Raw genomic sequence first — 22,860 nt, 5'->3', positions numbered from 1 at the left:
CCCGGAGTGTTGCGCTGGTGGAAGCCAGCAGAAGTCATGCTAGCACAATACGGCTTCCTCCACTCTCATCCCGTGTCCCCCAATAGTTCTGGAGGATCAGGAGACTCCCTCTGGAGCAGGGCATTAGGGGGAGGACAGGGTAGATTGTTCCATGAGGCAAGCAGAACTGCTTGCACTAACAAAGTGACCGTAATACCATGATGTTGAATTCCTTGCTTTATACTTGATGTTGCAAACATACTTGTAAAACTTGCAGAACATAGAGCATTCTTAGGGTTTTGATCCAATCTGGGACTCTGCCAACCATATTGCTGCTACAACGTAATAGCAAGGCATACCCTCCATCATTTCACATTGTTCTGTGAACCGACCCGAGACCTCCAGGGTATAGGGCGCTATATAAATTCAATAAATAATAATAATACAGTTATTGTGGCTTTATTCCTTGTGTGGAAGTCAACAGCTGCCGCCACCACCTTCCACAGTAGGGAAAATCAGCTGAAGCAGTTACTCTAATGGTGGTGGAAGTGCTGAAGCGAAATACATGAAAACACTTGTAGATCAGACGGAACATGAAACCAATAGAAAAAGAATCTGAGTTACCTTTGGATGGAGCATTTTCAGAGAATATGACCCAATGGAAAACAAAGTAGAAACTAAAATCAAAGGACACCAAGTCTCAGTTAGTCTCTGCTGCAGAAGTAAAGTTGTTTTTATCTACACAAGGTAACAGATGGAAAGAAACGGGAGAAGACCTGATCAGAATCTGTTTAATTTCCCTTATCTGCAAAGGGGGGGGGGGTCACATGTGACAACTTAGGAGTGTTTGCACGGAAAAATCACTGCAAAAACATGAAACAGTCAAATTATTCTCCATATTCCAGAAGTTAAAATATAGAAGATTGTGCTGGGTTTTTGTTTTGCTTTGTAACCCGTTGCTAATAATAATAAGTTATTTTAGGTTAGCATCCCAGGATACACAAGCTATGGCTTTCATTAAACAAAACAGTCCACATCTCAGGCTGTGGCCCTGATGAACCAACAGCTCAACAAATATGCAGGTCATTACGTGATCTAATGTAGAAAGGAGAGGACACAAAGTGGGCAGAAAAACCCACATGGAGTTAGGTTCTTGTTAAAGAACCATTTCAAGTAGTTGCATAATTAATGTCAACATTATAATAAGCAATAAGGAAATGACAATTAGACCATTTGCTTTTTCATTTTTGGAAAAAATGCCTAATAATATAAATAAATAAAGATAAAATATTAAAAGAAATGCCAGTCATTCGTGGTACCTGTAAGAACCATACTATACACTTGGAGTCTAGTTGATATTTGCACATGGATATATTTCAAAAGACTAGTAAAGTCCAATTGAAGTCATGATTTTTAATGGTTATCTTCTCTTCAACATCCAATATTATCAATGCTGAATCTTTGCATGTGCTGCTGCTGTTAATCCCACTAGCCTTCCATTGTGTCCAAATAGGCAAGGCAAATTTTAGGTGGGCTCTATGATTCTTCATTTTTGCAGTCATTTACTTCACCTTTGTGTTTTTCAAAAAAGTCTTCCTTCTCCTGTATCTCCTCCTCCTCCTCCTCCTCTTCATCGCCAAATGTTTGCTCTTGCATGGTTGTAAATGTCAGTGACCTGGCAGCAACCTGTGCTGCGAGTCCTGATGTGAAATTCAAATCTGCTGATATATGAAGCTCAGCCAGTCTTTGTTTGATGGAGGACTGTAACGCATCTCTCTCAGGTGGCTGTGACACATCAGCTCTGTCCACACCAGCTGACTCAGATTCTTCACCTTCTCCATTGCATTGGTAACACGTTCTTTTTTCAACTTCTGGTGAGTCACCATTTGCAGCAATGTCGTTTTTGTTCTTACCAGATTCATCAGAGAGGTACTCTACCCGATCTTTCTCCCCATCAGTAGCTTGTGTTTTGAAGTCAGAGACTGCTTCTTCCAAGCTGTCATCTCTGCTGCACACCTGCTTGCCTGATTCTGAATTCTTCGGCAATCCCAAAACATTTATGGGTTCCTCTTGCTCTGTACCAGGCAAGGGTTTCATTGCAGCTTGAAAGAGGGGAAATATGGAATGAGTATTCAAAATAACTTCACTGTAAGTTTTAAAGGATGTACTGCTCTCAGTGAAAAAATATGAATTTCATTTACTACAGAGGATGCTGAACACATAAGGTAACAGGTATATATGCCCTCTCAAACATTAAGAGGGATAGAATAACTATAAAACAAAATGGAAAATTAAAAAAAAAATCTAGTAATTTCACCACCCATACACTGGAGCTGTTACATTGCTTCCCACTGGTTGCTACTGAATAAATGCAAAACATGCTCTGCCCATGTTTGCTTCTGGATGCCTTCAGAGGGGAATGTGGCCCTCACACTGATAAATTCCCCACCTCTGATCTAGAAGGAAAATCTGTAAGGATCCTTCAAGAGAACAAATTATGAATAACCTTGACAATTCTGTGAGTCTAGAGAAACTCTCACCCAGTGCATCAAGCCTATCCTTGGATGGCCCCACAAGATCTTGAGAAACAGCATCCCAGAGCCCACACACTGAATGGGCCTTGCTCAAGTCAGAGAGCTTAGAGGCTCTTTCCAAACCAAGAAAACCTAACGCAAATAGAGCTTTAAGGTCTCTGCCTTGCATGCATTTGTGCAATTTCAATGAGCAGCCTTCAACCACACAAGGTTGAAATAGCTCAGGTTAAATACGTATAAGTTGTGGTTGTAATGTATAGTACTTTAGGACCTTGGGAGCTGTAAGGTATTACAGTCATACCTCGGGTTACAGCCGCTTCAGGTTGCGTTTTTTCGGGTTGCGGACTGCCGAAACCTGGAAGTACCAGAACGGGTTACTTCCGGGTTTCAGCAGTCACGCATGCGCAGAAGCACTGAATCACGCTTTGCACATGCGCAGACGCAGGTTGCGAACGTGCATCCCGCACAGATCATGTTTGCAACCCGAGCATCCACTGTACTCCTGATCATCAAAAGCTAAACCAATTCAGAAAAGAGAGTTGCATACAGATTTCCTTAAATTAACAACAAAAGTAACACTTACCATGATCACTAAACAGGAGTTGCTTCCACTTTTGTCTTTCTGCCTCTGAAGCTTTAAATCCCAGCACAGATTTTAATTCCTGCAGCACTCTCTTGGATTCCTCTCTTTCACGTTTTTGCCTCTCTCTGTCTTCCAGGGAAAAGTAATAAAAGTCATCTCTTTTATACTCGCTGTCTATATCTGCATCATCAACATATGCTTCAAGTTCCTGAGGAAAAAGTTAACAAACATCTTGTTGCATCTAAAAATTACTCAAATACTGCAAGACAGTGATGGTTCCTAACCATTTATTTAAACTACAAGATTTGGATCCGAAGTATGGTTTATAGGACAAGGAAAATTCTGAAATAACTCTACCAATATTTAAAAGAATGTTAATTAAGGTCAGTTATGGTATTTCAGGTTTATATAGTTCAGACGCACAAAGGCTGTCAACAGATTCTCTAAGGTGGCTGAAATGTTTAGTTGACAATAGCAACCCACTTTCTTAAACACTTTGTATATTTAAAATGATGCTTTACCACTAGTATCATAGCCTTACATCCAAGGTGTCACATGTTAAGAAAATGTCAAGGTTGGATAAATCAGTGGCCTGCCATTAGTTATTGGACTACAGCTCCCATCATTCCTGTTCACTGGTCATGCTGATACAGGTTGATGTGAAGGCTATAGGTTTTCATTCCTGCTATAAACCTAGCACTAGACTCTTATCCTATATAACAGCAGCAGAAATTTTCTTTGCCAGCACAAACATTGCAGCAAATAAAGATAGCAAGTGACAAGATGCAACTGACAACCATTTTCATCATGTTCAAGCTTCCACTCTATGAGAAGCAAATTTTTGGTACATTTTAAATGTATATTTTTATTAGGTTTTTCCAGAAAAAGTCCTCTGCTTATGTATTTACTTAATCTGTTGAATAAAGTAACCTGATACAACTGCAGAACACTATTATACTTCCCTCAATCATCAAATAAACATACACATATTGACACATTTTGTGAATTTTGCAGACTATAATATTTGTACCTGTTCTTCAGGGATTGGGTCTTTATCCTCTATATGCACAGATGGTTGCAGCAAAGGTACCATGGTGCAATGCTTGTTCTCACATGATGGTTCAGGATTGCCTGGAGTTAGTAGAGAAGCAGCAGAGAAAATAGGAGTCAGCAGAATTAGGTTTTTGTTTTTTTGAATGTCATCCCATTGGACTCTTGTCAGCCAATTTCCCCTTCCCTACCTAAATCTGCCCCAAAGGACTAGAAGAATCCATTAGCAGGTAGACACTGTCCTAAGTTTTAATTACTTTTTATTTTAAAAATAAACATAATAAACAACAGCTTAAGGACATCAGTTGATATTTTTAGGAGTCATGAATCACAGCTGAAAGTACACAGTGGATCCCATGAATTTATGGCAAGCTCAGATCTACTGCTATGAACAATCAAGATAGTATCTCCTTCCAGATTTACGCCCAAAGTCTGAGTTCATGTAGCCCTTCACTTATGTAAATCAGAAAGGGATGTGCAATCCACATTACCTTTTTGATGCATTTTAAAAACCTACTTACAAACCCAGGCATTTTGCTATTGCAATACTGGAGTTACTATTTACCACATATATGACTGCCTACTGAAGATTTTATTTTACTGTGACTAGAATTTCTCAATGCTATTGCGAAGACAATTTACCTTTTTTCTCTGGATTTCTTCGAACCATTTTTTCCACCTGAGAAATGGCCTCTTCCCAGCAGCTGTTGCTTGCTTGCATGTGAGGTTGAACAAGTCTTAGTTTTGTTTCTACAACTTGGTAGGCCTCCAAAGTTAGTTCTTGGCTTTCCTTGGAGCTAATAAACTTCTCAAGTTCATCCTCAAGAATTATTACTCTGGACAAAAAACAACAACAAACCATTTAATTAGTACACAAATCAAATATTTTATGGACCTGCTGTGGGCAGTGAGTTGATGTGACTGCAGTTATAAGTCTCCAGATTTTATATCCTCCTTTTTTTCCCTTACAGTCTATCAGTTTTACCTATGTGGGCAGAGCCCATATGTATGATATCAAGGTACCAGAAGCAACTGGTCAGGGCTTAAAGGGTGAACTTAGTTTTACACAAGTAATCCAAGCCTTTGAAACAGCAGTAAAAGACCACAACCACTGCACAGTGACTAGTAGCTATGTTCTAATGAAGGCTAGAGAGAAATCCATAAATTCATAAGAACAACTTCACTTGTGGAGAGATGTTATAAAACAGTGAAAAGACATACACTTTGCATGTAGAAGGTCCTGCATTCAATTCCCTGCATCTCCATCTAAAAAGACATTCAGAAAGATCCTGGATCCTGAATCCTTGAGCAAGCCCCACTAAACTCGGTGAGAATTAGTTCTATGTAGACATGCATAAGTTTACATTGTAAACCTTTGGCAGGTGAATGAAGAGATTATTAGGGAACTAGTAAACGTTTCTGCTTCAAACAGCATGTCTGAAGGATTAATATGAATAGACGGACGCATACCAGCAAAGGTGGTATTGTTTAAGAACACACATCCATTTTTTCTTTTTTAGTTTAACCCTAGCCTAAACAACAAGTAGGCATAGTACCAAAATGGAATCAGTTTTCTGTTCCCTCTCATTAAAAAATTATCAGTACAGTACAATCATTTCCTTTAGTGGTAATCTCAGTAAAACAAGTCATTAATGCACACTTGCTCACAGAGTTAAGCGCACTGATTTTCATGAAAACATATTAAAATAGGTGGGCTTCAGCAAACATAAAACTCTGTTAGGTTGTGGTCTCTTGCTTTTTGTATGTATTATTCAACAGTCTGACTCCTCTGCAGTTCTCATATAGCCAGTTCCAAATATCAGCCCTGTAATAAACGCTCAATGTTGTTTTAATAGTATTGTATATAATTACACATACAGTTGTGTACAGCTAGTACAAGAAACACACCTCTTTACTGAACGTAAATTAGATTGTTTGATTAAATAAGAGCTAGAATAACAAGGCAAAGAAGCTACAGCAATATCTGCCTCAATAAATCTTATCAGTAGTTTCCGATTGCAACATTACATATTACTTTCTTTTCTAAAAAAACTTGAACTACAACTGGAATTAAACTACAGGTACTGGTATCAGAACACAATGCATTCCCAGGCAATCATTCATTAGGAGAGCAGTTGCATATCAAGCTGATGATTTCCATTATTTCCTATGGGAACATTTCTAATCCATGGGTTCTCCCTCCATGCTTTCTGCCCAAAACTGCTGCGGCCGATCAGCAAAAGTCAAACAAAGGAAAAACTGATTTGCCCGATCTCTCCTGTTCCCTGATCTGTCTCCCTCAATGGTTTCTGCCCCAAATGGCTGCAGCTAATCAGCAAAACAGAAAGAAGTAAGGAAGTGGGCAAACTGGCTGTTCCAATATCTAAATCAGCCGTTTGTGTAACAAGGTTTGGGTATACAATGGTACCTTGGGTTAAGTACTTAATTGGTTTCAGAGGTCCGTTCTTAACCTGAAGCTGTTCTTAACCTGAAGCATCACTTTAGCTAATGGGGCCTCCTGCTGCTGCCACACCGCCAGAGCATAATTTCTGTTCTCATCCTGAAGCAAAGTTCTTAACCCGAGGTACTATTTCTGGGTTAGCGGAGTCTATAACCTGAAGCGTATGTAACCTGAAGCGTATGTAACCCGAGGTACCACTGTATTTGTGTTCAGAGAACTGAGATTTCAGATAATAAGCATTCTGACAGCGGACCTGTGTGTAGTGACAAATCACTCCCAGAGAACAGCTTACTCATTAAGCAAGGCCTTCAGATGGAGTTGTAGGCTGCGCACTGCTGTGTGGAGACGATTTAGTTCTCTTGACTTTTGTTCGGTTTTGACTGAACGTTCCAAACCAGACTGATGGTGTGTTTCAAAGTACCGATAAAATTCATAGCTCCGTTTAAGCTCTTCTAAACAGGCAGCATGTGCATGATGAAGACCCTGAGTCACATCAGTAAAGGTCGAAAGTGGCAAATGTTCTGGCCCAATCAGGGTCTTGATAGATGCATTGGAGGGGGACAGCAGAAGAATTAGCCGCCTGAAGAATTCAGAACTTTGTCCAACCCAAAGTTGAAATAAAACCTACAAATACAGAAGAGTTACGACAGTCCTAATTATTACAGAAAACAATAACATTTTGTTTTTCCTGCTTTCCCATACATTTTAAGCAATTCAACAATAATATGATTACCACACCACTTAAACTTTTTTTGTTAAGGTTTACAATGCACCGTTCATGAATATCAATATCAGGGCAGGGTACAAGAAAATATACATTGCACATAAACAACAAAACTAAAACAACATAAAGACTACAAATAGAATTTAAGGTAGCTAAAATCAACTGGGTAGGACACACTATCAGTCACTTAAAATCTTTAGCCAACAAGTAGGCTTTAACTAGCTGCTAAAAGACCAAGTTGGCACCTGTAAGGGGAGGACATTCCACAAAGCGAGTGCCGCCACAGAGACCACCTTGGGGTGTAGTCAGGCAGAGCAGAAATGTTTTAAATGAACGACTTATTCAGTTATGTAAGAGCTACAGTCGTACCTTGGATCCTGAATGCCCTGGAACTCAGATGTTTTGGCTTCCGAATGCTGCAAACCTGGAAGTGATTGTTCTGGTTTGCGAACGTTCTTTGGAACCCGAACATCCAACGGTGCTTCTGCGGCTTCTGATTGGCTGCAGGACCTTTCTGCAGCCAATCAAAAGGTGCAGTCTGGTTTTCGAACGTTTTGGAAGTTGAACGGACTTCTGGAAAGGATTCTGTTCGACTTCCAAGGAACTACTGTATTTCTATTAAAACCTTTAACAGAGAGACAAAGTCAGAGAGAAATTGGTTGTCTGACTCTTTTGATCCACCTCAATGGCCCATAACTGCTAGAACTCATCCAGTGCCCTCTTTTTAAACAATTATATAAAAAGTAGAAAAAAGATGTAAATCAGGGATTTTCTATGCTATAGCAATTTATTCTGATAATTAAATATCTTTTCAAGAGTCCACAACTAAAGCTTACAAAAGGTAACAAACGAGTCTAGCCCAAAGATGTATGTTAACTTAATATATTCCAGGCAGCTGGCTTGAGCCTTGGACTGGGTGGGTTTTTTTAAGTTAGTTAACAGGCTCAGTCAGGTTTTCTTGCTTAATTGCTACAAGTGGAAAGTAGTTACAAAATAGGCCAATGTTAAACCTGAAGGCTGGATTACCTTTAGTGCTGGCAGGCTGAAGCCATCTGTGAGATTGTGTGCTTCTTCCTCAGACACCTGCTCTTCACTGAGTCCAAGGCCCAGTTCTTTGAAAGGCACCACACAGATGTAGTTTGTCACATTGTCGCTCTCAGAATTCAATGGGTAAGTTTAGTTAGTGTTAAGGCAGTTAAAGAAGCTTTTGTATGACATGCAACTTGGGCAAACATGAGGTAAAAGAGAGACCAGAAGCTTTTCAAACAAGTTAAAGATTCTATAAAGTGCTCTTATGCACTTTAAACAGCACTTTAAACACTTTAAGCTGGACTTATCCTTGTGGTCCCTTCCAATGCTGCAATTCTATGACCTCTACTCCAAACACAGGAAGAGGAATTGCATTTGAGCCATGTACATAAAATTTTATCTCTGTACAGTAGGCTAGTTGACACACACACTCCTCTCTATTCTTTATCCAGGAAAGGAAGAAGCATTATCAGAATGTTCAAGCCAGGCAAAAACATTCAAGGAGAGTGCAAAGTAGCACAAGTGAGGAATGTGGCCTGGTGAAAGTCATGAAAGCCAAACAGGGAGTCCTGGAAGATTGCCTTTGGCTGCTGGGTCTGAGGGTCCCCATCCCAGGGTTAGAGTGCTGGACTGACACCAAGGAACCAGATTCAAATCTCCACTCAGCCATGAAGTGGGTCAGTCCTTAACTTAGCCTGTCTGTGTGTGCTGCATGGTAGGTTGAAAAATTTGTTATGAAGAAAACCAAACAATGGAGTTAGTGAATATGTAGGATATTAAGGCCATGGACAAGAAACACAAAGTTGTGTTAAGTTTTTGAGACAAAATGAACACAAACATAAAAAGAGGTTCAGCAATCTTTAATTCTGCATTACCTCTATTTAGCCTTTTCCAGTATGTCCTATTTCAAAAAAAGGATATTGTTTCAGCATATACAAGGTAGCAAGCCTTGACGCTCTGAAGTTGGCTCGTACTGACCGATAAACTGCTTTCCGAAGACCAATGAGATGCTGACAAGGATGCTGTCCGGCTTTATTATATGGGCAAGCAGCACTGACCCTGTCAAGCAAACTTGAAAAGTAAAATGTGATACAACTGTACAGATGTCCTAAGTAATGATAAAAATACAAAATAAATCAGTATTATCATCTTACATGTTTTTCATTTTATGTAATATACCTTCATGCATATTGAGAAATTGAACAATTATTTCATTATTATACAAATTAAAGAAGCCCACACGTTGCTAGTAGCAATGTATAAAGTCATTTAAACTTTAATCCCGCTTCAAAAATGAAAAGAAAGATGACATATTTACATAAACAAATATCATGACCATTATGATCGTTTCTGTCTTTATATGCAAAAATTCCTATCTGTCTTTCCCAGTCTTCAGAATCCTATATGATCTGCAGGCACCAATTTCATGTTTTTATAAGGAAATATACTTCTGCCAGGCTTTCAGACTGAAGAAGCTAAGTGACAAAAGGCATGAGCCACAGGTTTATGTGGTCTTCCAAATCCTTAATAGTGAGCATGTGACTGCTTCTGGTACACCATATCATTAAGAGGCTTCCTTGCTCCATACCCTGAAAAACTGCTCCTGCAGATCATGAGGCAATTGATGAAATGAGAGATTCAGAAATGGAAGTGCCTTTTGCTAATGCTCTCTCTGAGCTGGATCCTAGCCACTAACTTTTTATTTTTTTAAAGCTGGAGAACTAGACTATTTTCTTCACACAGTCCATTTGCAAAAATAAAATATAAGTATTTTGCCTCAGGGTTTGATCAGACTGCAGCTAACACTTAGCTCTTTTGAAGTAGCGTTTTAACTATAATATTAACTATTCTTAATTGTATGCTACCTTGCCAACAATAAGCTTGGATTGTCTTACCACATGCCTAAACATTCCACAAGACAATCTCTTTTTTTGTCAGTAAAGCTCAATTCAGACTAATTCTCTGCGTTTGGGAACTTCGCTTACTGTAAAATGGCTACACTTTTAGTTATACATGTAGCTGCTTGCATTTGCAAACTACACAGCAGATCTAGTATTAGAAGCACATGCTCTGTAAATAGAGATTAAAATATTATGTACACATGAGAATGTTTAAGCAACAAACTCTGGATAGTATTGCTGTTTCTTGTTCTTTATGAAGTATGTTAGAAGTAATCTTTGAAGCCAATATACATCTAGAAGAATTTTGACTCTTATAACTCAGTGTAGCCATTCATCTAAAAGCAGAATTGGAAACAAATAATCCCCTAAACACATGATGTTAAATTATGTTGCATTTAAAGGTTCCGAAGTGTTAAGGGGATGGAAGAGGGCTTTCCATAACCTGTATAATGTTCTACATGTTTAAAACATCTATCTAAAACTATTCTTAAGCAAATTACATGTCATTCAGGAGAAAAATAAATTGTAACAAAATATGGTTTTGAATAATGCAAAATCCAAATGAAATCTTAATACAAATGAATCTTAAATACGAAACATTTTAATATTTGTGAAGTGAAAATTGGTTCCAAAAATAAGTGTGCACTTTTTTATTTTGGTATATTTGCAACCAAAGCATATGAAAATTTAGGAATGAATCTCTTGAGGAAAGTTTGTAACAGGCAGTTGGAAAAATTTAAAAGCTGCTTCATCAGGATTGGGGTTTTTTTTAGGCGAGACACACATCTAATGTTTGTTTTGCATGTAGATTTGGCTTCCTTCAACTCCCAAGTACGAAAAGTTGTTTCTTATGAGTTAATTGACCTTTTTCTTCTTATGAGACTACCAGGAAGAACACAACTAACCAGCTGTGAAGCTCTTCAATGCGTGTGTCTTTTGCAGGTACTTTTTACTGAAACGCTTAACGTGGAGGTTGCTGAAAAATTGTGCCAAGCATATCAAAACCCACTTCATTCCCATTCATGCCCTTGTTATCTCCTTTCCACAAATCAGCTTGATTTGGGTACGAGTGACTCAAGCTTCATGACAAATATGTTGTGTGCATAAGTGAAACATCTTAGATTTAGACATTTTAAAGGAAAAGTTTATTCACTCCTGGTTAAACAGGGATGACTGAACCAATTAATAAAATAACCTAAAAATCAGACTCACAGAGTAAATCCTCTGGAAATGACTTCAGTTTCTTGAATGAGCCGTAGAGATTTTCTCACAAGGTTAGTGAAGGCTCGACAATTAGTCACCATATCTTCTAGCTGGAGTTGGCATTTTCTTAGAGACATTTGCAGCTTGGCTGTGTTCAGTGTGTCCAAACCTCGTAAGAACATGTAAACCAACAAGCCTGCTCCCCCCACCAATCCAAGAGATCCATTCCATGAAGAAGGAAGAATAATCAGCGTGCTGATGAAGGCAAATAGTAATGAGATATCCCTGCAAAACAAAACAGCCAGTATAAGCCACATCTTGCTTTTTTGCAGCTTGCCCAGATTCTGGGCATGCCAGCTGTTGCCCAGCTTTCATTAAAAATAAAGAACAGCAATGCAAAGTATGACTGTCATATGAAGGAAACCATGATATCAATAGATATAGTACTATACAGAGTCCTAACTCAATTTTCTGGAGATGGATCTTTATGTTTTAAATTGTCATTAAGAAAGTATTTTTGCTCCCCTGAAATATAAGTAAAAGCTGTCAATATAAGTTAATCAAGAAACCCAGTATCTTAGTATAGCTGTGACTGGGTAACAGTAGCTCTCTCTGCCTTAAAAACAAATGGTAGCTGTAAGAGCAGGAATTCATGTTATTTCTAATTTAGGTATTGTTTTGTGTGAAATGTATGTCCTTGATTTCTTTTAAAACCTTTTTTCAAAAATTACCCTACTAATACCAATATAGTAGGACAGCAGAAGGGGGACATATTTCTTCAGGGAACCAAATGCTGATCTACTGACAGTTTTGTTTTTCAAGTTTCTGATTCATTTAATCTGACCATTACAGTCCAAAAGTGCACGCTTGGTTTCCTTTAAAGCAGAAGAAGAAAAAGAAGAGTTTGGATTTGATATCCCGCCTTTCATTCCCTTTTAAGGAGTCTCAAAGCAGCTAACATTCTCCTTTCCCTTCCTCCCCCACAACAAACACTCTGTGAGGTGAGTGGGGCTGAGAGACTTCAAAGAAGTGTGACTGGCCCAAGGTCACCCAGCAGCTGCATGTGGAGGAGCGGAGACGCGAACCCGGTTCCCCAGATGACGAGACTACCGCTCTTAACCACTACACCACACTGGCTCTCAGAATATGGAAGACCTTTTCGTGGCATCATTTCAAATGGCTTGCTCATTATTTTTCTTAAAACCATATATGCTCAACAGCAAAGCTTCTCTCACTTGTTTTTGTCACATTTGCAGAATTGTTGCAAAATACAAATCTCTGCAGGGACACTAAAACATTCACCATGAATAAGTCTAGTTCCCTTCTTGCATGTTATAAACTGTGACAAATTTGCATTCTCTTATCAAATGCTACTTCTTGAAACATTGGTCATTACAACATTATTAGGTGTGCAACCCATGTAATCTAAAGAACGGACCAGAAGAACCAACAGAATTGCCTAAAATGAACCAGAAACATATTATTTATGCAGTATATATTCTACATCCAGGCTTGTATAGTGAGCCTCTCTCAAGACGAGAAAAAAAGATTTTAATCAAATGATGCAAAATCCAAAGAACCTGAATTTGTGTGGAAACAGCACACTCTTTCCATTAGCCTCAAATAAACATAACGGGGAGGTGGGGGGGGAGAGTATGTTAAAGTAGCCCAGAATACAGGCCCACAAAATAGAAAGCTCACTAAGAAAAATGGGCTTATCAATTGCCAGAGCAGTAAAAATCAATGCAAGAGATAGGGTAATAAACTGTTAAAAAGGGAATATCACATGCACACTTGTGGCTAACCATCTTCAAAATTTCACACCTAAGAAAATATGCTCCTGCTGTACACTGCACAAATTAATGCAAAGCAAAGAATACACAAAGGTGAAGTCAATTCTAAATCCATGGGATAGGAGCTTGAATAATAAGAACCAGAAAGAAAGAAAGAAAGAAAGAAAGAAAGAAAGAAAGAAAGAAAGAAAGAAAGACAATTCCTGTTCTCTAAGAGGTTAGATATGTGAAGAGCAAGATACTTCCTCCAACAGAGCTTGTAATCTATGCAGATAGCCCAAGGCAATACCAAATATTAGGAGTTGCTAGGGAGCGTAGCGTTGGAAGATGTCCATGTTCCTGTTGCTTGGGCTGCCCTGCAGACAGGATACTGGGGTCAAGTAGCTCAATCAGTTCAACATCCTCCTGCAGCAGAACTTCCTGTTGCAGGATGGTGCAGAGAGCCTCCGAGCGAAAACCAACATCCTTAATTTGAGAAAAAACAGCACTTTCACATACACAAGCATTTCTCAAATAAAATATTTTCCCCTATCACTATGCAATATATAAAACAAGGATGGCCAATTCCTACTTTAGGAGTCTGAACCACCACCACCCGGCAAATGCCTCCCCTAAGACCCCACTGATTTTGGTTGCAGAGTGAGGCAAAAGGCAGGCAGGGGACAGGATTCAACTAGACACAGAGCTGAGGTGGGTAGAGCCCAGTGCCCCTGATAAGGAAGCAAGCTACCCCTCTGCAGTCATCCAATTGATCATTTGGTTGGACAAGATGATAACTTTCCCTCCTCAGCTTATGTGCATGCATCCATTGAAGTGAAGGAAATTTGCGCCTGTGATAGAACATGTCTATGAGATGGCCATATCCATCATTGGCTTGCAGCCCCTGGAAGATGTGCCAAGAGGAATGTGGCCCTCAGAACAAAAAGGGGGCCACCAACGCTGATGTAAAGCATTCTGTGGTTGCTGTTGTTATTGCTAATATAGCACCATAAGTCTGCATGGTTCTTTACTGAACAGAAGACAGATGCCGCAAAGATCTTAACATTCAACATGGAAAACGACAGAAGAGAGAAGTGGAGGCAAGGCTAATAGGAAAGCAATATATGGTTGTTTCAGTTGCACATGCTTTGGCTTAGTTTCAGGTTGTGTCAGATCAACAACAACAGCATTTGTACCCTGCCCATTAGGGTATGGGAACTAGGAGGAGCATGCCAAAGACTTCTTAGTTCTATGGAAAGTCTCGATAATGGTCATGTGACTGCTTATTACTGCTAAGATCACTTCTGCTATATGAATAGTTTGCTGAAATGAACACACACAACCATTAATTGAGATGCTGTAAAATACAAAGCACATAGTAATAATATATATAACTTCAGTCAACAATAAGCCCTGAAGTTAGATGGATTTGTAAATTAAACTTGGCCATGCAGGTGAACAACAATACAAGTCAGACGCCACTAACAGAGACAGAACCTTTCAAAAGCAATTCTCAAATTAAAGGAGATCTAGAACTCTTGGTTAAAGCACTCTAAGGCTGAAAACAGCATTTTTAAATTACAAAGTTTGTGAACAAAATCACAAAACAAGATATTGATGGAGTAGGTAATTTTAACCAGGTTTTGGAAGAAAGAGGTGTGTGCTTCTACCAGGCTAAAGAAATGATTAAGCAATAATTCATAAAACATCAGAACATATGCAAAGCTTGAGCTTTGGTCCCCTCCTCTTTTAAGCAGATTTGAACATTAAACACTTTGCCATACTTGGCTATGTCATGTAGAGAACAAGCTGTGACCTACTGGCCTAGCTAAAAAAAAAAAAGGAGAAGAAATTTATTTATTTATTTATATGGGAATTAAATAAGGCTTGTTGAGGGGAAATTGCAGAGTTGCAGCTTACCAACTGGTGAAGTAGTTCATCTTTTTTCTTATATGGTAAAAAAGAAAGCCAGCTTTTAAATTTCTCAGCTAAGTTTGATAGGACGTCTTTCTATTAAAAAAAAAATCAATACAGTAGTAATAAATATAATAATTATCATAAAAACTGCCTTCATTTATTCCACTGGTCTAGTCATATGTGAAGATGATGTCTGTTAAGTAGCTTAAGCCTACAAATAACACAGGTCATTGTACCAAGAGTCAAATACACCAGCACACCAATGTTTACAATGTTCTGACCAAAATCACAATTAAGAGTGCAAAGGACACTTTAGGCACCGAAAAAGGACAAGGAATAGAGAATATGATGGGGAACTGTTTCATGTTGAAATAACTGTGTACACAAATGTACTGAGGGCAGCAAGAACTATTTTTTTTTTAAAAATGCATAAATTATTTGAACACAATTGCTCCTTAGCAAGAGGCAAGCTATAAATGCATGCTTTGTTAGATGCGTATTGAGAATCTCCAGCTTTCCTGCAAACATCATCACAATATTCATTACAACAAAATTCCTATACAATTCATTTCAACAAAAAACAAAAGATTTGATACAAAAGTTTTCATACAAAACTTGATTTGATACAAAAGTTTTCAACAGTTGCCTAATGAAATGGCCTATTAAGGTTCTATTATATAAGTATTTGTATGTACAGTATGGTTAGTTACTTTGGGAAGAAAAAATTGGAATATTCACTTTGTTTTTTGGCCAAGTGTATTTTCATTAAAGAGGATTTTTGCTTTCATTATCACACTGTTCATTACTCAACATGGAATCATTTTAATCAGCAACACTTGAGATGAAAATGATTATTACAAAATATGATTTTTTTGTAATAAGCTATTTTTAGTATATGTAGAGTAGTCATCAGCAATACTAGAGGATGAAAAGGAAGTAGCCTGGTGAGTTTCCTGGTAAATATAGGAACTACTGTTCACTTCTAATTTTAGTGTTTCTAGGCTTCTAATTCACAGCTAAATATATATTTAGAGTATGCTAAATATATATTTCATTTCTACCCCATTACAAAAGGAAGGCCTAAAATGATGATTCTGAATTGCAAAAATGTAGGAAATATAGAATCATAGAATCTTAAGAGTTGGAAGGGACCCAGGGGTCATCTAGTCCAACCCCTGCAATGCAGGAATCTTAGCTAAAGCATCCATGACAGAGTAGTCACCCAACCTCTACTTAAAAACCTCCAAGGAAGGAGAGTCCACTACCTCTTGTGGGATTTTGTTCCACTGCCAAACAGCTCTTACTGTCAGAAAGTTTTTCCAAATGTTTAGTTGGACTCTCCTTTCTTGTAACTTGAAGCCATTGCCTCAAGTCCTACCCTCCAGAGCAGGAGAAAACAAGCATGCTCCCTCTTCCATGTGACAGCCCTTAAGATATTTGACGATGGCTATCATATCTCCTCTCAGGCTAAACATACTCAGCTCCTTCGAGCGCTCTTTGTAAGGCTTAGTTTCCAGACCCTTGGTCATCTTGGTTGCCCTCCTCTATTTGAAAGGTTTCTCTCGGATTTAAAACCACAAGCTACAATTCTGCCAAAAAATGGTGCCAGAACTGCAATTATCATCTGAAGAGAATTGTGGGTGGGTGTGATGGGGTTCCCCCCTTGTTTTTATTATGTATTTTGCATTTTTATCTTGAATTTTTATGCTGTGAATTGCCCTGAGATCTACATATGAAGGGTGATAATAATAATAATAATAATAATAATAATAATAATAATAATAATAGAAGTGGTTATATTGAACAGTAAAGTTTAAACCAAGCCATTTTCCACAATCACATGCAAATGAGGGCAGAAAATAAAGAATCCAAGTTCCTCAATTCCAGCAGAGGTCCCCAATTACAAAGGTGTTCTCTTTATGCAAGCACTAGGTTTTTATATAAGCAAGACACAAGTTTCTGAAATACATGCCTGCAAGGTTCAGGCATCTTCAGGTGAGGACAGAAGAAACAGTATACAACCTTCTGACTGCCAATTCTCCCTCCACATGCCTCCCCCAGGTCATCTCCGCCTCACCTTCGCAGAGACAAACAAGACTTCTAGTCTCTGAGCCCAGCTGGGGAGGGGTGGGGAAACAGTTGAAAAACTGGACATTATGCATTTGTAGGGTAAAATTAGATCTGGATGAAGAGTTGAACAGCCCACCAAGGACTTCTGCATTAGCATACTGTAGGAAACATGGGATAGGGAACATAATGTATAGTTCTGCCGTTAGTACAATGCTGACAATGAATCAGTGTTCTTCAGCAGATTTACTGCAGAGTGGTAGAAAAATCTCAGAAGCAGAAGTAAAAGAACTAAAATAGACACTAAGAACTTTTATTTTTGGTCTCATTGTGGACTCATTATGTTGGACTCATTGACCTGGTTTGCAAGACATGTTAAACTATAGTTTTAAATAAATGATGGATTAATGCAGCCCTCCAGATCTTGCTGGACCACTTCCACCATCTCTGACCACTAAGTTTGCTGGCTGGGGCTGATGGGAGTCCAGCAACACCTGGAGGGCCACAGGTTCCCTATCCCTGGCTTAGTGTGAATGAGCTGCATGTCGATGCATGCTGTTGAAAATGCAAGTGCTTCACCCTTAGTCCTGCTGCAGCTACACCTAGGAGGTTTGCTATGATTTACTGTTTGGGGGAAACAAACCACCAGCCTGGCTTTGGACATAATGGCAAGGCAAACTATGGCTTGTTTCCTATATAGCATGGCAGCAGCATGGGAGGAGCAAAGCACCTGCAATTTCATGCTGCTCAATCCCATTGAACTATTTTAAACAATTTTAATTATGGTTTACTGTGATGTGAATGAGGCCACTGGCTATTAACAATTCTATTACATCATGCCATGACCATAGCTGAGTAAAAACACCATGTTTTTCAGAATATGATCATCAAATTTTGCCAACTGGTTTTTCATTTCCTTCCCCTTTGGGACAGTAGACTCTGGCCTGCAGAGTCATAGCCAAGGAAGTCTGCAGAAAAGTCCACTCCTCCATGATTTCATTTAGCATATAGATGGATAATGGCCATTGAAAGAACTCGCCATTATGAAGAACAGAGACAGGCAGAAATAACTGGGCCAAGCATGTTCCAGCTAGGTGCTAAAGATGAAGAGATGACATAAAAATGGATGAGTTTCCAGCATGTGACCAGTGCTATCCTTATACAAGTTCATAGTGCTTAGCATACATTGCTAGCAAACAATTCATTACACGGCATTTTTGAAACAAAATGAGCAGCAGCATGCAGGTGTTCTTTTCCCTAGCGGGGTTTATTGTCAAAAGTACAGGATAAACTGCCTGAAAAATGAACACAGATTGCACAGGAAGAACCTTGCACTAAGAAGGTACCTGAATGCTCTGGATGGGGCAGCAGCTGCTAGCTCCATCTTTGTCCAATGTGTCAATATGGAGGGGCAATAAGACACAGTGAGAGCTCAGCAGATGATATGGATGAACTGCAAAGTGCAGTTCCTCTCTTCCTGCACCCCAAGCCCCTACAAATGAGGCCCCAGCTGACATGGGAAAAGGACCTGAACTTCAGGTTCCATTTTCTATTGATTCCCCCCACCACCACCCACACATTTTTCCTTTTCCTTACAATGTCACGCAAGCTACAGATTACTAGTTTTAGAAGTTCTGCCGATATTTTATTTAACTTTAGCATTCTTAACTAAGGGTGCAATTCCACACACACATACTTAGAATTAAGTCCCATTGGACTCAAACTTACTTCTGAGCAGATATACATAGGGTTGCCTTGTATGGGAGTCAGGAAACTTAAGATTCTCTGAAACCTTTTTTTTTTTTTAGACACTCAATCTTCATTAAAACACTCACTTCTGAGCAGTCTAGGGTGGATTCCAGGCTTTGATATACCATGTTAAGATTGCTGTGTTTTCTTCTGAACAAAAGCATGCATGACCATATGCATACTCTACATGCTACTGTACAAGTGACTGATCACTGGCAAATGAGTCCTAGCATGTTCCTTAATCCCCCAGTTAATCAGGAAAAAAGATGCTTCTTCCTCTGCTATAGTGAAACTGGTCAGTGTTCAGCTTTCATTATTATAATTGGATTCTGAGCCAGATCAGAATGAGACATGTTTCTGGAGGGGGAAAGTAATACTGAACAAATTCAACGGTATTTAGGAGATTTATTGAATTAAAAACCTGTGAAATTTGAGTGGTACACTTATTATATGAAATCTAATGCAAACTAAAGGAAAAGGTTAAAATAATGATTTACCATGCTGGGTTAAAGTAAGTTCATCTTGCTTTTTTAAAATCTTCAATATGCAACAGACATTAAGCTATTAACTATAATCCATATCATCCCCCTCTCCTCTAGGCTGCATGATGTACAAGAGCAGTGGGGGGGGGGGACACTGACAAAGAACACAGTGGATGAATCTGGACTGCTTTTAGGGAACTCAAACTATTTGTATGACAACATTAAATAAGTACAGTAATTAGGACTAAAATAAAGTGATACCATGACTACAAAGTGGGGAGAGCGAGTGTAGGATCTTACTGATGTATGTAAGGGGTGGTGGGGAGAAAACCCTGACCATCACCTGACTCCAGCTGCCTCTTAAAAACAACATCTGGACAACTTGCACAAGGGATGCAAAGGCAGAACTACCTCTGCACAATAATAAACTGTTAATAATAAACAGTGCACAATAATGCACGGTATTCAATACCACTGAAATGCAGACAAAGGATACACATTATGAAGGGAGTCATTTTTAAATAGAGGCTGGGATTTTCATTTGATAGATTATGTAGCAGTTGAATTACCAAATTGAGTACTTACGTTCTGAATTGCAACTGTATCCATGTCTTTTTGCCCCTCTTCGAATGTACATTCTTCCGGCTTTTGTACCAATGGTGAGCATACTTCAAAATCAGTATGTCCTACGTCCTGTAAGTACTGATAAAGTGGCGAATTCTAAAATAAAAAATTAAAGGTATAATTAATTGATTTGTTTATCTGAAGTATTCTGAGATCAACATGCATTCATTATTTTTATTTATAGCCCACCCTTCACTGAATAGTCTCAGGGCAGATGTTAAAAATACCACAATTTAAACAATCAAGGTAACTACAAATTATACTGAAATAAGACAATAAAACCACAAAACTAATCAATAACAAAATTAACAAAGATGTCCCAAAGATGTTTGAAAGGGTATGAACTTTTGCCCAGTTGCTCCCACTTTAGTATTCTTGTTTTCCTCCAGCCAAAGTCCAACCAAACTTCCTCATAACATGAAAAAACTTAATTAACCTGTTCTGGACCAATTATAAACAGTCCGTTCTACATTATAGTGTGTTAGGGGATTTACTGCTAAGCTTCTAGCTGAGCAAATGTGGTATCATGGAATGTTCACAAACGTTTAAACTACTCAAGGAATGAAGTTGTCAACAGAATACTGGTAGTCGAGTTTCTGCAAGGAAAGAGAAAAGTGTCACACAAGGGCTACTAAAGAGGAGTTATGGGAGGCAGTCTCATAACAAAAAAGGCGAATAGGAAGAAATCCTGGAAAACTGGACAGCTCAGAATCAGGTAAGTCTGACACCAGAGAAGGAGGTTGTTGAAAAAAAGGGGGAAATAACCTGAGGGACAGAAATTTTAGCAACAGTAGCTGGTAAAAACAGATGCCCAAGGAAAATACAAGACAATAAGATAGAGCATTAAAACTTTAAAGTGGCTGGATGCTTTTTAGGCAGGAAGAAGAAACAGGAGAGATGAGCAGGCTGGGAACCTAGCCAAGAATCATGAGAGGTGAAGGAAGTGAGAGCAAACAATAGGCTGAAAAACCCAAGGGAAAAATAGGTAGTGAAGGCATAGAGCGCTTTAGGAGGCAACTTAGGGGAACAGGAATGGGAGGGAGCAAAACTACACATATGGCTTCAGGACAGAAGATTTCATAGGTTATGAGAAGTAAGAAACAGATAAGCAAAGGAGATGTGAGCACCACTGGTAATCAGATCTAGGAGACAAAGGATTGTTAGGTTTAGAGAACAAGACGAGAGCTGAATTTAACATAAGAATTTGAACTAAATAGCCAATTATTTGGCTACAATGTTCTAGTTAGAAATTAAAACAATGTTTCTATTACCATCAAATAGTTGTGTTTCCAACTACCAAAATGAATCAGACAAATGCTGCTTAGTATTAGCAAGCTTTCACTTTGCTATTGGTTACTGTAGTAAGCAGGTAGCTTAAGGTCCTAAGCCTAAGGGAACAACAAAGAGCCCGACACAGTAGGAGACACAGCTAGGAGGAATCAACTGAACCCAGTCTCCTCCCTGCTGAAGCTATAGTTCAAAGCTCCAACAGCTGAAAGGTCAACTCTTCTAGCCATACCCTACAAGAATGGAAAGAGTCATATACAGCAGTGGGAAACTGGCGGCCTTAAATGTGGTTTATCTACAAGCCCATTATCACTTACCATTGGCTGTGCTGATTCAGGCTGAAGGGAGCTGGAGTCAACATCATCTGGAGGAACATACGTTCCCCACTTCTTGGCTAAGAAGTTTCTTCTCAGCCACAGTTCCTCCACACACCCAGTGATGCTAAGTGCTTTTGAACTCAAGCAATGTCAATCTGGTAACATGAAGCACTACTACAGTCTCCTCAAAATGAAATAGTCTTCTCCTTTCAAGGCTGTGTCCTGATTGGAAGGAGGGGGGTTTCCCTCAGAAAGCGCCAACTGCTCAATATGAAGTGCAACTTGAAGCTTTTATCTCTACAGCTTTCAGGTACATACCTAGCATATATGTATAAAGAACCCTGAAACTAGCCCCTGTCTTTCCACTGAACCTGCCTGTACATGGATAGTGTAGTGGTAAGTGAAGTATTAATAAACACAGTGTATCAGGGTGAATGCTGTAAAGAATCTAATTAATAATAATGCATGCCCCAGACCCTTAGCAACTACTTGGCTAATTTTACTGAAAAGATCTAATGTATTTTTACTGAACTGAACTAGATACCACAAAGATTAAAAAAAATTCAAGACAACAAATAGCAGAGAAGTTTCTGAAAGAAACACCAAAATTTAGAAAGATTTAACCTATCTTTCATCAATTCCCTTGTCATACTATGCATAGCTACCATTGTTTACCTGTTTTAATGAGTGAAATTGAAACTAAGACACAAATTTGAGTAATCATCCAATTCATTACAGTATTTCTAAAATCAAAGCCACACCTCTGTAATTTCTGCTGATGCATTATAAAGGAAATGACTAAGACTTTCTCCATTAGTATCTCTCAGGTTTCCTCCCTCTCCCACCCTATGATATCTCCTCTGGATCTAACCTTTTATTAACTCTTAACCACATTAACAGTGAAACTTAAAAACCTCCTTCAGATTAGTAGACAATAATATTCTTGCTTTAAATCACAGCAAATCTAGTATATAATGAACCAGAATATAAACAACAGATGACACTCCCAACAACATCTTGGAACGTCTTTCTCTCTCAAATTTTATCCCTCTCACCTACTAAAGTGCAAACTCTACTAATGCCTAAAACAAAAGTCAGCCAAGTTTATTCCAAGGTGCAGTGATTAGAGGAATAAAAGACTTACAGGCAGTGCATTCCTTGTTTCCTGGAAAATATGATTC

The 22,860-nt window shown here is 38.8% G+C and overlaps 1 protein-coding gene across 3 annotated transcripts in view; it reads right to left on the bottom strand.

The window, feature by feature from the left end:
• Positions 1-422: 422 nt before the first annotated feature.
• VEZT (vezatin, adherens junctions transmembrane protein) overlaps positions 423-22,860 on the bottom strand; it is a 29,412-nt gene continuing 6,974 nt past the window's right edge. For 2 of the 3 annotated variants that reach the window (XM_053406995.1, XM_053406996.1), the window contains exons 2-12: positions 20,037-20,171; positions 15,157-15,246; positions 13,547-13,722; positions 11,474-11,749; positions 9,282-9,431; positions 8,358-8,505; positions 6,900-7,231; positions 4,789-4,982; positions 4,127-4,227; positions 3,097-3,304; positions 423-2,081 (exon numbers count right to left, since the gene is read on the bottom strand). In XM_053406995.1, coding sequence (XP_053262970.1) covers positions 1,516-2,081; positions 3,097-3,304; positions 4,127-4,227; positions 4,789-4,982; positions 6,900-7,231; positions 8,358-8,505; positions 9,282-9,431; positions 11,474-11,749; positions 13,547-13,722; positions 15,157-15,246; positions 20,037-20,171 — 2,376 coding nt within the window. In that variant the 3' untranslated portion in view covers positions 423-1,515. The remainder of the gene's footprint in view (positions 2,082-3,096; positions 3,305-4,126; positions 4,228-4,788; positions 4,983-6,899; positions 7,232-8,357; positions 8,506-9,281; positions 9,432-11,473; positions 11,750-13,546; positions 13,723-15,156; positions 15,247-20,036; positions 20,172-22,860) is intronic. The other variant, XM_053406997.1, reaches the window with a different exon arrangement.

The sequence above is a fragment of the Podarcis raffonei genome, chromosome 10 (genome assembly GCF_027172205.1).
Source record: "Podarcis raffonei isolate rPodRaf1 chromosome 10, rPodRaf1.pri, whole genome shotgun sequence".
NCBI lineage: Eukaryota > Metazoa > Chordata > Lepidosauria > Squamata > Lacertidae > Podarcis > Podarcis raffonei.
Note: the sequence above shows the minus strand (reverse complement) of the source record. Positions and strands in the feature narration are given on the sequence as shown.